Raw genomic sequence first — 15207 nt, forward strand, 5'->3', positions numbered from 1 at the left:
TATATAAGCCAACGAAACAGATAATTAACAACAAAAAATATCTGAAGGTCAACATAAATCTTCAATAATAGACAAAAAATCGCCATGTGTGACTCGTGACAGGACCATTGTAATACCATCATTAGACTGCATATTGAAACAATACTACGAAGGTCCTATACAGATATGAATAAAGAAAGAAATAAAATATTTACAAAGAATTTGTTTTTGCAACAGATAAACAAAATATAAAAAAAACTTGGAAATTCGATGAAAAAAAAATCTTATCCTATTTGCAGAATAGACTACATTGATGTCAAAAAATATTGTTATAATTCTTAACCTATTCTTACTCCAAAGTCATCAACAATGTAGATATTTTTCTTTCAAGTTTGCGGTAAGTATACATTACACCACTTCTAGTTATCCGGAGCGAAATATACATGCACATGCCAGTAAACTATTTCAATTGTATTCAGCAGTCCAATGAAACTACTGTTAAAATTCAGAATCATATTTTTATACAATTAAACACATACAATTATCAAAATACATGCAATTCTGTATTTTGGACTCAATTTGGTAGTCGTACTAAGTTCATTACAATAACAACCTTTGAACATCAAGTTCAATGATAAAAAGAAAATTCTAGCGATAATTTTATCTTATCAGCATAAAAATATGACCAATATGTAGCAGAAACGCGGAAAGAAATGAAATTCACATTAATCTCTCTTATCTATATTTATCTGTAGTCTCACAATCGGGCTCATTATATGCTAGATTGTGACCTAAACGACGGACAAAATTGAAATAATTTTAATGCGCAAAAAAATATATAATATAAGCCTCACTTAGCCATACAGAGGTTGCTATTAAATGTATTTGAAAATTATATATTAGTGATTCAAGTTAGAACTAGACATCGATTGACCGTCGATCGGGGAAGAAAAAAATAAAAAATAAATTTGAACAAGTATGTAGTCAAAATTTCTTTGAAAACTGATCTGTCTTAATCTGTTCAGCCCCTCTACTGAAGCTATCCCATATACACAAAGAATGACTTTCAAAGACATTATCTCAGATTTTCAGCACATCTTCAAATGAATATCTGTTATGAACAAAAGAACGCGGGGTTGCTCTTTAATGTCGACTTATGAAAACTGGTACTGGCGAGTGGTGAAGAATGTATTCACTAACACTTCCCAAAATCTTCCGTCTGAGGGTACCGTGACCACGGGAACCGACAACAACCAGACTGGCTCCAAGTTCTTCAATTTTTTTCATTATGGTGTGACCAGGATCTCCTCCTTCCAATTGCATCACCTTTCCGCCGACCTAAAACAATAGGCCTAAAATAATTCTCCTTGGCTAAAAATATAGTCCACACCATTGATATAGAGGAATTTAGGCATGTCAAATAGTTAACTCCCTTTGAACATTTTAATACGTCAGTGGCGGATTCCGGATTTCCAAACAGGGAGGAGGACCAAGAGTGTCCAACCAAAAGAAATTGCATTGAAGGGAAAGTAGAGAGTTTGGTCTGCAGTTTAAAAAAAGAAAGACCACATGTTTGACCATAAGGGAGACACTTTGGACTTCTATAATGCACAGAAACAATATTCAAGTTAAAACTTACAGTTCAATCCAGATAGTGTAGGTCCATCGACTTTAATATGTATTTCCCTTATGCTGACCATTTTGCTATTGTGTGATTTATTATCCTGAATTGGTACATGTTTCAATATTTTGAGCAAACAAATATCAACATAATTTTCGACACATAAACGCTTTGGAGTTATATAATATACCACTATACGGTATAAGTTTTCTCATTGTTGAAGATCGTACGGTGACATATAATTGTTATATCCACTTATTTGAACCATGGTGGAAAGGTGTCTCATTGGCAATCATACCACATCTCCTTATTTCTATATATAACAGAAGATGTATTTTGTTGATTGTTTACCGTTAATTATAGTGATCGCATTGACATTTACCCAAAGTTTCCTTATCTATAATAACTTTTCCATTTTCTTTTAAGACAAAGGTCAATATCCGTTTTATGAAACATTATACCTGGTATGCATCAAGTTTTTCTTTTATCCCTTTGCATATTTCTTCTCCTTTAGCTGTTTCTTCGTGGTATTTATGGACAATAATATTTGGATCAACGGGCATCCATTTAGCTGTAAAGGTAAAATCAAAGAAAAAATATTAAAGTTTATTTAACAGCATTCTAAGTATCATTCATATATTTGAATACTTAGTTAATTAACTTTTTGATCCCCACCCTAAATTATCTAAGCTGTGAAGCACACGTTTGATGCCGGTTTTGTGCGATCATAAAAAATATTATTTATCAAAATTTTAGTAGCAATTCGCTATTTTATCCTACTTTTTTTTTAAGTATAATCTTAGTCGCCATGATTAGTAATAGTAACTCGGCAGGAAATTCAAAATCAGATATAATTTTGAAACTAGACAACCTGCTATAATGACTGTTTGGCCAAGCTTATTCCAATTGGCTTAGCTGTGAAAGAGAAAAACATTTTTGAAGTTTTCGACGCACGCTAATTGATTTAGCTAATATTGGTCTTCTAGGACAATTGAGCCAAAAATACAGATTTTGATAAGTGTTTGGTATAACTATAAATTTTCACTTCGTACTATGAACATCAAAATTATTTATTTTGTAATAATATTTCCTTTCTCTATTGGTACTGTACACGTATACCTAACAACAATATTATTTTCATTTACCTGTGTTTAAAGTTATTGCAAATGGATGGTATTTTTGTTCGAGCATATTGTTTTTCTTTAATTGTTTAACATTTCTTACCGATATAGCATGTTACTTTTATTATTCTTCCCTTAGTTTATTTATTTTGTATTCAAAATTATTTATTTTGTAAAAATATTTCCTTTCTCTTTGGTACTGTACAGGTATACCTAACAACAAAATTATTTCAGTTACCTGTGTTTAAAGTTATTGCAAATGGATGGTATTTTTGTTCGAGCATATTGTTTTTCTTTAATTGTTTAACATTTCTTACCGATATAACATGTTACTTTTATTATTCTTCCCTTAGTTTATTTATTTTGTATTTACATTGTGCCATAGCTCAAATTTATTTGTTCAGTGTATGTTCAATGGTGTTAATATGTCCTTTGATTGAGTTAAGCTATTTCAGTTGATATTTTATAGTGTGTCTTTCTATGTTGTGATGTTACACTATTGTTTCAGAAAAGGGGTGAAGGTTTGGTACCATTAAAACGTTTAAACCCGCTGCATTTGTTTGCACCTGTCCTAAGTCAGGAATCTGATGTTCAGTAGTTGTCGTTTGTTGATGTGGTTAATAAGTGTTTCTCGTTTCTCGTTTTTACAGAGGATGACCTTCAGGTCATTCCGATGTATTGCTATCGCCTAAATTTCCATTATGCAAATTAGTTTTGGGATTTCAACCGATCTATAAAAATTATAGATCCGCGGTCATTACAAGGGAAAAAAGTGCATTTTTATACCTGCGATTCCGTTTTCCGTTCGTACGATGTTTCATCAAAAAATGGAATCATTTCAGTTGTTGATTTAGTACTGAAAATTATCTCCTTTTAAATACGTTTTTTATATGTTTAATTGGTGTTTAAGAAAGAGGTCAGGTGCTCATGTTCATTCATAAAATTATCGTTCATTCATTCATGAATTTATCGTAAAATCAAAATCACTACACAGGTCACACAGGTTGTATACGTAATGTCAAATGATTACCTGTAATCTAAAAATAAACAAACTTAACTGACTCCCCTTACTATAGTGTGTGATAACATTTTGTGAGGAAATTCGATGTTTGCTATACCACTGTTCATTTCAACGCACTTTATGACGATACCACTTTATCAATATGAATGAAATTTTTTGCAGTGTTTTAAGAAATAATTTTACTTTAAAATCGCGTATCATTTGCTAACTATTAAATGTTTTACAAGGACGAATTTTCTGTATAAAGTCAATAATTGTGTGAACTTTTGAAGCCCAAACTTTTTATAGCCTTAAATATGCTAATGAAAGATCCGAAAACTATACCCATACAGAACGACATGTTTTTGAAATTGTAGCAAAACTTTTGGTTGACAAATTTTAATTCGTTATTGCATAAATATTAACTTGAAATATCTGTCATTTTCTCCCTACCAAGTTTACCCCTATTACTCATTATGACGTGGACTGGACATTGTTATTGAATCTTTTGCAATTTGATTGGATTAAGTTATTATTAGATTACCTTCAAACTGTTCATGCTTTTTCGTACGAGTATATCGATTAAATCAGAGCGTGCATGAATGTGTACAGTAAATTAAATGACCTGCAAACTGGACACTGGACCAGTCCATATTACGTTTTATCAATGAATAGATTTGTTTTTTTGTATTTTCCAAATTACAGGGCCCATAAAGGGCATAAAATCAGATACAATTGATTTACATAATTGGTAACAACAACAATAATAGCGGCATATGAATGAAACTTAAGGTATGAAAGGTAACAATTGCCACTTTTTATCTTTTCACATAATTTTCCACATACACATTAGATAAATTATTTTTGATAGCCTATTGCGGAGAAAAAAGAGAAAGTTCACTGTATTAACGTTCTATTCCATTAAATACGTCATTTTTCGCAGAAAAACATTTTATGCACGGCTACGCCAGGTAAAATTGTTGTTTATCCTAACAAAAAAATACAATTTTCAGTTTCATTAGAATATTATAATAATAATAAATCCCAAATTTATGTAGTCATTAGATAAAGTCCTTATATGTCCGATCTGCCTATTTTTGGACATCAAAAGACAATACGATCGTTTTAAGGTCACTATGATTTCGTCTACCTCACACAATCTTGTTAGGCACTATAATGAAATGGACCTGAAATTTATTTCACATGTTTCCTGAAAATTGATAAATATCAAAGCAACATAGAGCTGTTTGTTCTAGTTCGTATAATGACAATTTAATGTCATGTTTGTTTGTGATGACCCCCCTTTTCGGGATTGCATCAGAATTATAGTTATCTCGTATCGCATGAGGATGACACATATCAACTGAGCAATTATGTTTGGGACTTAGTTTTAAGAAATGATGTCAAAGTAACATTATGAAAATATTTTTAGTAAGCTGAAATATATATTTATTTTTTACATGTTTATGTCTTGTAAGATATTTTATTTCTTGCCCGTTTTTCAACATTTGCGTCTGGAAAGTTGAAATGTTTTAACTGAATGGTTAATTTAAATTAATTATGAAAATTGTTAAAATTAAATCAATAAAGGAAATTATTGCCCAGTTACAAACACTACCAGGGGACAATCCATATTGATTTTTTTTTTAGTTATATGTTTCAGCACATGTATAATTAACCCCAACTTTAGCCTGGTAAACTTGTTGTCTCCTTGTGAAATATAAAACATATTTAAAATGATTTCCTGCTAAAGTCTTTTATTGATATAAAGTTAAAACCGTCTTGCTTCTCACTAGTCAACACTCCTGTCCTGCCAGGTTAATTCTTATATATATGGATGAAAAAAAAGTCCACAAAGCATTAACATGGCAGCAATTGCTTTTACAGCCTTTAAGGCTTTGATTTTTTTTACAGAAGAGTGTCCACCATGCACTTGCACTGCACTATAATAATAGTAGAATAGAATGATTTACAAATAGATGAAAATTATATATACATGCAACCGTAATATTAATATAATATATAACAACAAACCAGTGTATTCTCTGGAACTATTATTATATTAGTATAATAGTCTAAGGTATACTGATTTGTATCACTACAATATAATAGTTATTACGGTGAGGTTGAATTTCCTGTCATTTATTCATCATCCAACCAGGAACTTGTATCAGAAAAGAAAATCTCTGTAAATTAACCTCAGTTTCAGGTATAGAGATGTGATCTGTTTCTGTGACATGTGCTTTTGACCATACACAAGAACCTGCGGTCATCCGATGTTCAGTACTTCAGTACTTTGATTTATATAGATTAGACCGTTGGTTTTCCCGTTTGAATGGTTTTACACTAGTAATTTTTTGGGGCCCTTTATAGCTTACTGTTCGGTGTGAGCCAAGGCTCCGTGTTGAAGACCGTACTGTGACCTATAATGGTTTACTTTTATAAATTTTGACTTGGATGGAGAGTTGTCTCATTGGCACTCATACCACATCTTCTTATATCTATTTGCACAGTTATGTCAGTTTTAGGGTAGAAACACAAAGTTACAAAAATCATATAACCTGAATTTTTTTTCATTACGTCTTAATTCGAATTTTAGTCATTTTGTTTGAACTAGGCTGGTCGTGAAACATAATATGTTTACAAATCATTGACAATCAGACAACATCTTATTATTTGTGGCCGTCAAGCTGTTGTGCAAACTTAAGAAGACAGTGAGAAAGGACAATTCATGCTCTCTAAAGTAAATTATTCAATCAATTACACACACCTATATATATGCACATAAATGTATTGTTTACAAATGTCAACTAATTTGGATATATATATATATTAACTTACACTCATATTTGTGTTGTGCCTTGTGGTGAACGCAGTACATCACTATAACCTCATCATTTTCTTTGTAAACATTTTGCACGTAAACTATAAAACGAAAATAGACATATTTTTATTTTACGACTATCACTCACTATGTACACGTTTGAACAATTCTTTAAAATTGATCTGATTAAAATTCAGATTTATCTTAATAACTCGCGTGCTCGTATATAACTCAAATGAGGATAACGAAACCAGAGATCTATATTTTAATTAGATTGCTTTAAAATGTGCGCAACTTTTGAAACCCCTGTCCTCGTCGTCCCTTTCGACAATATTATATTCGCCTTTGACATAATTTGAACTGTGACCAATGACACCTTATGTGAACTGCAGTTGTGCCTCGTCATGCATGTGCATGTTTCTCAAATGTTTTGAGTTCAACAAATAAACTACGTAAATAAAGAGTTTTTGATTTAACTTGTGATTTTTTTATTGATCACAATCAATACTTATAAAACTTACAATTCAATGCTATATCTGAATGTTTACTTCCATCCATCGCCACAACAGCGATCCTTTTTGCAGTTTCTGTCCCTTCGGCCATTTGTCAGATTAAAAAGTTTCTGGAATATTTAGACGACCAGCAGGTCAAGTGTAAAGGTCTATAAATAAAATTTAATAGTCGGATAGACGTGTTACTTACATAAGATCGATGGGTAATTTAAAACTATTTATAAATACCTAATCTCTTGTTTATTTATAGCGTTTCTACTTGATACGTGATACTTAAGACACTGGCGTAGAAGACCGGGTGGATGACAAGGGGCAATTGTCCCCCTTTTCCACTTTCAAAAGTAGTTGGGGGGACCATGTTTTAACCCTCCACTTTTGCGGCAAAATAAAAATCTATTGAAAACGAAAGAGGACGACGAGTATAACTCCTAGACTCTAAGTCTATTTAAAAGCTTTTTTGTCACTTTAAGAAGTTTGAGCCACCCTCACCCCCACTCCATTTTTCAGCCCACTCCTACGCCACTGTAAGGTGTCACTTTATATTCGTTGTATTGCAAATGAAAAAAAGTCCGCACTTAAAGGCTCCACATATACAATCAATGTTATGTAATGAACTATATACTGTGGATACATAGTAAATCGTTGGATAACAATTTTCGTGAATTTCGTGGGTATAGGTGACCTTCGCTGTCAATTTCTAGATATGAAGCAGACCTAAGTGCATTTGTGGTGTCCTATGCAATCAACAAGGTCACTGAACTTAATCTAAATTATACCAAACAAACAATACCAAGCAAACAAACTAAAACAAACAAAAACAAATACTCCCTCTATATTTCGAAACAGGAACTAAAAGTATGATGCTTGCTTCTTTTCATTCTCTTGAGCAGCCACTGTTTGAAATATAGACGAAGTAAGGAAAGACGGTGATGTTTGGTTTCTACTTGAAAGTCGGCTGCCTGTTGGTCATTTTTTTTATAACGAACTTGAACTAATGACTTCAATCTGTCTGCAAGTTTATAAAATAAGAAATACTTGCTAAAAGAGTAGAGAGGTTAAAGGATATATATACTTTTGGACGAGAAGACAGATTGACACAGCCCGTGATGTATAGGGAGTTTCATAGTAAGCCTGGTTTTGCTAAAAGAACAACAATGCACACGTTGTCGGATGTCGAAAAATCAAAGTATCGACAAACAGGAAATAAGTACTTGAATGATCCAAAAAGTGCTCACATGTTACAACACATAACTATCAAAGCTGCATGTTGACGAAAGGACCAAAATTGAAGTCTTTAATTCTTTTAAGTAGTTTCTGAGAAAAGTGTGACGACCATATTTTTTGAGGAACGGACGGACGGATAGACGACTAGGTGATTGCAATATAGAGCAATAGGGTATAATAATTAATACATGTTAGTAATTTGGAAAGAACTTTCGTGGAGTGTTTGGCGAGCCCATCTATATATCGTTGTTTGTAAGAACGTCTTTGTGCAGGGAGATAAGGTTGTCGTACGCCTTTGATTGAAACTTTATCGGTATACCTTCGAACATCCAGGATTTCCTTTTAAGAATATGTCTTTGGAGTAATGTAAGGTACCTACCTGCAAGTAATGGATTCCCTTAATAAACAATTTACACACAGACTGAGAAACGATATTGTGTGTAAACATTTTCTGAGGTCGTCACAACCATAAATTACAAAAAAGTTCACCTAAGTTTTGATAAAACTACATATCTAATAGACTGACAGATGATAAGAATGTATCATCTAAAAATGTCAGAAACGAAGCACTGCCTATATATTAGGCAGCTTTTACTCTCAAGAGCCAGACATAAGAGTTGTTGCATTGGTGCCCATTCACGATGATTGGCCAACCGACAAGGGATGTTACTTCGAAATGAATGTGCCGGCAAATCCTTGCGTGGTACTTTTCAATTATGGTTGCGTTGTTCTGAGTGGCCAACTAATATGGACACCAGCACGGATTGATGGCTTTGATATTTATTATATATAATCTTTATTGCAAAATGTAAAACCCTGACGGGTTAAAATGCAAACATAATATACATGTTCCGGACCATATGAGTATTTGGACCATACGCGTATGGTCGGACCATATGAGTATATATCCGTTTGGATATTAACGAGCTGGACCATATGGGTATTTAGATCATATAGGTATTTTTCGATTATATTCTAAATGAACTTTTTCTTCTTTCCCCGGTATTTAGATAATTTAATTTCTCAAATTCTTCTAAATTTTACCTATTTTCACTTAATTGATGTGTTTTTGTTCCTATTCATACGATCTTACAATAACAGTAGTCCAAACATAAAAACATATAGGGACAGCACGTTTAAAGTAGTGATTGTATAAATAGGAGCATGAACACATTAAAGATCATTAAATAACTAGAAATATTATATGCATATCAGAGTGAGAACATGTAAATGTGATGCTTATAATATTTTTTCTGCTCCTAGACGGACACTCGGAGTCGGGTTTTAATGTGCTCGTTCACTAGAAAACAGTCCACAGGAAGATATGTCATCGTGCCGGACACATTGTTCCGAAACATAGCTCACTAGTCTTAAATAATGTCGCGTGCTTAGTAGGTAAGCAGCAAATCCCAATTTTCAAGTTTTCGGTTGAAAACTTCGGGGATTAAACTCACGACCTCATGCGTGCACTCGATGAGAGCATGCATTTTACAATTAAAACATCAATAACAAAAAGTCCAACACACAACATATATTTTAATTAATGTTTACAAATGAACACAGGAATGTTTGAATGATGGAGTATATATTCACTAACACTTCCTATAAGTGTACGTCTAATGGCCCCTAAACCTCGGCTGCCAACAACAATTAAACTGGCCCCTAATTCCTCAGATTTCTGAACTATTGTGTGGCCTGGATCACCGCCGTCTAACTGAATGACTTGTCCACCAATCTAAAGAATGCATAAAATGTATCTGTTATTCAACTGCATTGTTTGTTTTCTTCAGAAATTATACCATACAAAATGTAGTCTGAACAAATCAGATGTCTTTAGTATGATACAATTTTAATTAAATGTTTACAAAACATTGAATTTTTCGAAATACTTTGGATATTTTACGCCAGGAGTAGATAACCTTAACTGTATTTTGGCAAGCCTTTCGGAACTTTGGGTCTGTAATGTTCTCAACTTCGTACTCTATGAGTATTTGTCCTTTTTAACTTTTTTTATTTGAGCGTCACTGATGAGTCTTTTGTAGACGAAATGCTCGTTTTGCGTATAAAATTTTAAGCCTAGTATCTATGATAAGCGTATCTTCTCTAAAACTTAATATAATAATTACAAATTATGTCCAATTCTAAAAAGACAAGTGAGTGATTGACACATGCTGATAACTGTTTTATTGTAATTTTTCATTAAGTGCATGTTCCAAATTTGTACAGACAAAAGTTACAATACAAAGTACAAGGAGCAAGAAGGGTATTATTTTGCATAGTTACTCGGGACAATTTTTTTAGCCCTCCCCCTTTTTTCCAAAATCCGTTATTTTTTTTTGTTTTCCATTAATTTCAATTATTTTCGCGTTTTACTGTATAATATGAACATAAATATACTAGAAATAACTTGTATTTTCTATTTACTATCAATTCCAAGTTTATTATCCACAGCAGTCACTGATATATTATATAGTGAGCTCTCTATATAATATATCAGTGACCGCTGCGGATAATACACAATTAAACAATAACATGGATACATTTCTATAATTATATTTTGACGATTTTGTCCACCTGCTGTATGATAATATTTCCACTGTCGAAAAAAACCCAATTTGATCAAATAAGCTGTAACCTGTTATAGCTCGGAATAGTCAATATAACATGTCCCAGGTTATAGAAAAAATGCATCAAATCTATATTGTTAATTGTTTCTCGTGGATACAGAGGCAATTTGGTAATCGGACTATAGTAAAACATTATATCCCAAAAACATAAAAAAAATAATAATATAAGGTTTCATTGCCTCATAAACTTGGATAAAAAAAACCTCTTCAAGATACTAGGCTATAATAATTTGGTACACAAGACTCATCAGTTGCATGGCGCTCGAATCAAAACAGCTGGAAGACTAAATCAAATACGACTGATGTTGGAGCGAATAAAAAAGCATGAAGTTGTGCTGTTTGAATAAAATACTGAAAATGATTTCAATGGAGGCAAAACTACTAAACAAAACAAGGTAAACATGAATTAGAAGGGTCTTCCAATATCATTTGAGAAATAAATTTATCACATTTTCTTTAAATCACAATTGTTTTTATTTCTTTTTTTAAACAAATCTTCAATACAAACACTATTGTTTTCACTTCCCTTCAGAACCCCCCCCCCCCCCCCCCCCAATAAAGAAATTAAGATTCAAACTCCATATCCAATGGTCGCGTGATCCAATCAATTCCTTAAGATTAAATATCTCATGATATGATCCATGCACGTTAGGCACAGACTGTGGCAAATAATTCTGACTTCGCTGATGCTGCTTTAAGACATGTAAGTGAAATTCCCACTACTAAGTAAGAACATGGAGACCCACACGTAGCCTCTGGCTGTTGGCAATCCTCTTTAAATAAATAAAGAATTAAATTAAGTAAGAACATTACCTTGTACGTGTCAAGTTTGGCTTTCAGTTTTTTACAGACCTCTTCTCCTTTCTTTCTCTCTTCGTGGTATGCATGCACAACCAAATGTGGTTCTACGGGCATCCAAACAGCTACAATTTATTAGAGTAACGATAATCAACCAGAATTTGAATAAGAATTGGTTTACTCACCACGGGGAATACACCACAAGACCAATATGATAATAAACATTTGCAGAACAATAATACATTCAATCTAGACAACAGACGTGTAAAAAAAAACACAAAAAAACACCAACATTTTATTATGAATATCTCTAATCTGTATAGGTTATAGAAATCTTTTATTGTATGTCGTGTTGCCTTGCACTTAAGGATTGTGATAAAACAAATAAAAACAAATAACAAATAAAGTAAAAACACTGACACATTTCACATTCACATATAAATATAGGTCTATTTGAGAATCAAACATTTTTCAGGTTATTTTGTCTTCAAAATGCCAAAGAATCCAGTTTTAAGCATATTTAGACAAACCAAAGTACATTTCAAATAGATGTGGTATTGTACACAAGCATAGTATAAGCATTACCATAAATAAATCATGTTGAAAAATATTCTAAAAAACCTAAACTCTAGACGAAACTGTAGTTATATATGCAAGTTTAGATTGCAGAACACCAAAAGTTGAAAAAAAAGAATATACATATGAGTACAGAGCCGCAACATCTCCCAACCCTCGCTATATAGATGAAATAACACATAAAAGCCTCATCAATTTTAAGTATGAAGGTAAACATATTATGTAAAATCTGAAGAAAAAATAAAGGAAACAAAATTGTAACTTACATCCATAAGTGTTCTGTGCTCTATGGTGAACACAGTACATAAGAACGACTTCGAAGCCTTCATGGTAAACATTCTTAACAAAAACTGAAAATAAATAACACACAAAATTTAATGTAAACTCACATCCGTAGTCATGTTGTGCTCTGTGGTGAACATAATACATAACTACAACATCGTCGTTTACTTTGTTTATATTCTGTGCAAAAACTGTAAATAGAAAGGAGACAACTCGTTTAACAGATGGATTTTCTTACTATCTGCAGATTCAAAGGCGATCAGTCTTCCACTTACATGTATAACTGGTCAAATACACAGGCGCTTGCGGAATGGTTCCTCTTTACGTCTATAAATATTTTTTTGGGTGTATTTCATTTTTTAGTCGAACTATTCTTAATAGTTTAACTTATTTAATGTGTTCTGGCTCTTATCCATAAAGTATTACAATAACAGTAATATATATGATGCCCATTTATTCTTTTAGTCCTTTTTGTCGGAAATATATATAAAAAAATGGATAAAAAGGGGGAGGGGTGACATTCACCGAGCGCCTTTGTTTAAGTATTGTAATATTATGACTCATCAAATGAAACGTTATTCGGATTATTGAAAATTGTGCTTGTCCTAAGTCTTAACGTTTCAGTTTTGAATTATATTAATTTTCACAATCCTTTAAAATAGCCATGAAGACTTAGTGTAAGTCTGTGGGATCAACAAAACCTGCGCTTCTTAGACCTTACTCAGTTATATGTTGAGGGATGCTGGGAAATATAAAAATATTCGCATGCGTCTTACTCTAGTGAAGCAAATTGTAAAAAGGTAAGGTTTTTTAAAATAGTTGAAAATATTCTTACCAAATATACTATTTCGAACACAATTCGATTGCATAAATTTTAAAAAAAAGTGTTTGTCGATTTAATTTCAAGAGGTAACCGAAAAATGTTCAACGTTGTTTGAAAAAATCACCGGCGTCTGGGAGCTTCTTACATTAGGACTATCCATGATTCATAGATTACAAATTATATTTATAGTCACGAATCCTTGAACCTATATTTTTACTGCCTCGAAGCGTTTCATTAATGTATTTCGGGCTTACTATGTTTTTATAAACATAAACAATTGCACCAAAAAGAGGTGTTATGATTTAACATGTTAAAGCTCACGTATTATGCACAAAAGTGCATTTTGTCACTTTCCGTATTATTCATGACAAATAAATATGATAGAGAGGTCGTTCACATTAGCTTAAACACCGATATGACAAGTATGTTACACAAAATAGATAATGATTTGTATACAAATGGGCATTTTTGCATGCGTTTAACTTACAATCTAGTGCCGCTTCTGATGCTTCACTTCCATCCATAGCCACAACAGCAATCCTGTTACCTGGTCCCTTTGATGCATCTGCCATTGTACCGAAAGTACAGATAAAGTAAAACTACGATAGGTCGAGTGTGACAGTCTAAAAATAAATGTTGTATATTGATTTCACTACAGCTGAATTTATACTGCGCAGTATATTATTGATGCCCTGGTAGTAAATTACACAACCAGAGACATTGTGAAAAAAAAATGTTGATGCATTGATTGCACATGACGTTTGCTTTACGCTGTGGTAGTCAAAAGACTGTTTCTCGGCACCTGCATTCGCGTTTTTAATCGAAATATGGGATTGATGAAATAAAGTCTTTTATCATATTTTTAGCTATACAGTTTTAACAACTTTCCAACTATTTAAACCCGCTCTCGTAAAGAGGAGTATACGGGTTCACTTGTGTCCTTCCGTTCTCCAGGAACATGTCGCATTTCTCTCTGCAGCTACAAATCAGAGCTTGATAATTGATATCAAGCTTTATATTGGTATCCAATACTTTTAGAGCCGTCATCTATCTACTTATTGTTTTCTGTATACATTATACAAATAAGGAAATGTCAGTTGCATAATTGCCAAATGAGACCACACAATTTATCAAACTATTTGTTTTTTGTCACACAAAGCACGAAAATTTACCATTCAATTTAATGGCAAATGCTATATGATCATTTATTTGTTTCGGAGTTTAGTGTGACGTCCATTTTCACTGAACTAGTACACATTTTTGTTTAGGGGCCAACTGAAGCCCGCCTCCGGGTGTGGGATTTTCTCGCTGTGTTGAAGACCCATTGTTGACCTTGGGCTGTTTACTGCTCTTTGGTCGGGTTGTCTCCTTGACACATTCCCCATTTCCATTCTCAAGTTTACTATCAAAGTGAAACAGATTCGTATTACTTCTCTCAATGATCAATATATTTTAAAAAAAATAGGAATCTGAATATTCTATTTATAAAAATAAAACATGCCACACCTTACCTCAGAGTTAAATAGTCGTTCCCTTAAGACCAAACGACAAAGATGTCATCAACTACGGTCATCGTACGGTCTTATTTAATGACCTAAACCTATAGAACATAATACTCTATAAAAGGGTCCGCTATGATAAATGTGAAACAACTCAAAGAAAACTGCCCGAATTATACTAAACACAAATATGACATTCAGCAACCAACGACAAACTCTGGAAAACAGTTGCCTAGCTTGGGAAAAACACATACATAATGTGGCGTGGTTTAACATGTTTAAGAGAACAATCGTAGATACATGCTCACAAAAACATTAGGC

At 32.8% G+C, this 15207-nt stretch overlaps 2 protein-coding genes across 2 annotated transcripts; both read right to left on the reverse strand.

The window, feature by feature from the left end:
- Positions 1-42: 42 nt before the first annotated feature.
- LOC127735255 (universal stress protein YxiE-like) lies at positions 43-7244 on the reverse strand. Its single transcript, XM_052245374.1, has 4 exons — positions 7067-7244; positions 6563-6646; positions 2062-2171; positions 43-1317 (listed from the first exon to the last, which is right to left on the reverse strand). The coding sequence occupies exons 1-4, from the start codon at positions 7146-7148 to the stop codon at positions 1123-1125; spliced, it is 471 nt and encodes a 156-aa protein (XP_052101334.1). The 5' UTR covers positions 7149-7244; the 3' UTR covers positions 43-1122.
- A 2558-nt stretch (positions 7245-9802) lies between these two features.
- LOC127735254 (universal stress protein YxiE-like) lies at positions 9803-14036 on the reverse strand. Its single transcript, XM_052245373.1, has 4 exons — positions 13875-14036; positions 12549-12632; positions 11722-11831; positions 9803-10016 (listed from the first exon to the last, which is right to left on the reverse strand). The coding sequence occupies exons 1-4, from the start codon at positions 13957-13959 to the stop codon at positions 9822-9824; spliced, it is 474 nt and encodes a 157-aa protein (XP_052101333.1). The 5' UTR covers positions 13960-14036; the 3' UTR covers positions 9803-9821.
- Between the last annotated feature and the right edge of the window lie 1171 nt (positions 14037-15207).

This window comes from Mytilus californianus, unplaced genomic scaffold (genome assembly GCF_021869535.1).
Source record: "Mytilus californianus isolate M0D057914Y unplaced genomic scaffold, xbMytCali1.0.p SCAF_3, whole genome shotgun sequence".
Classification (NCBI taxonomy): Eukaryota; Metazoa; Mollusca; class Bivalvia; order Mytilida; family Mytilidae; genus Mytilus; species Mytilus californianus.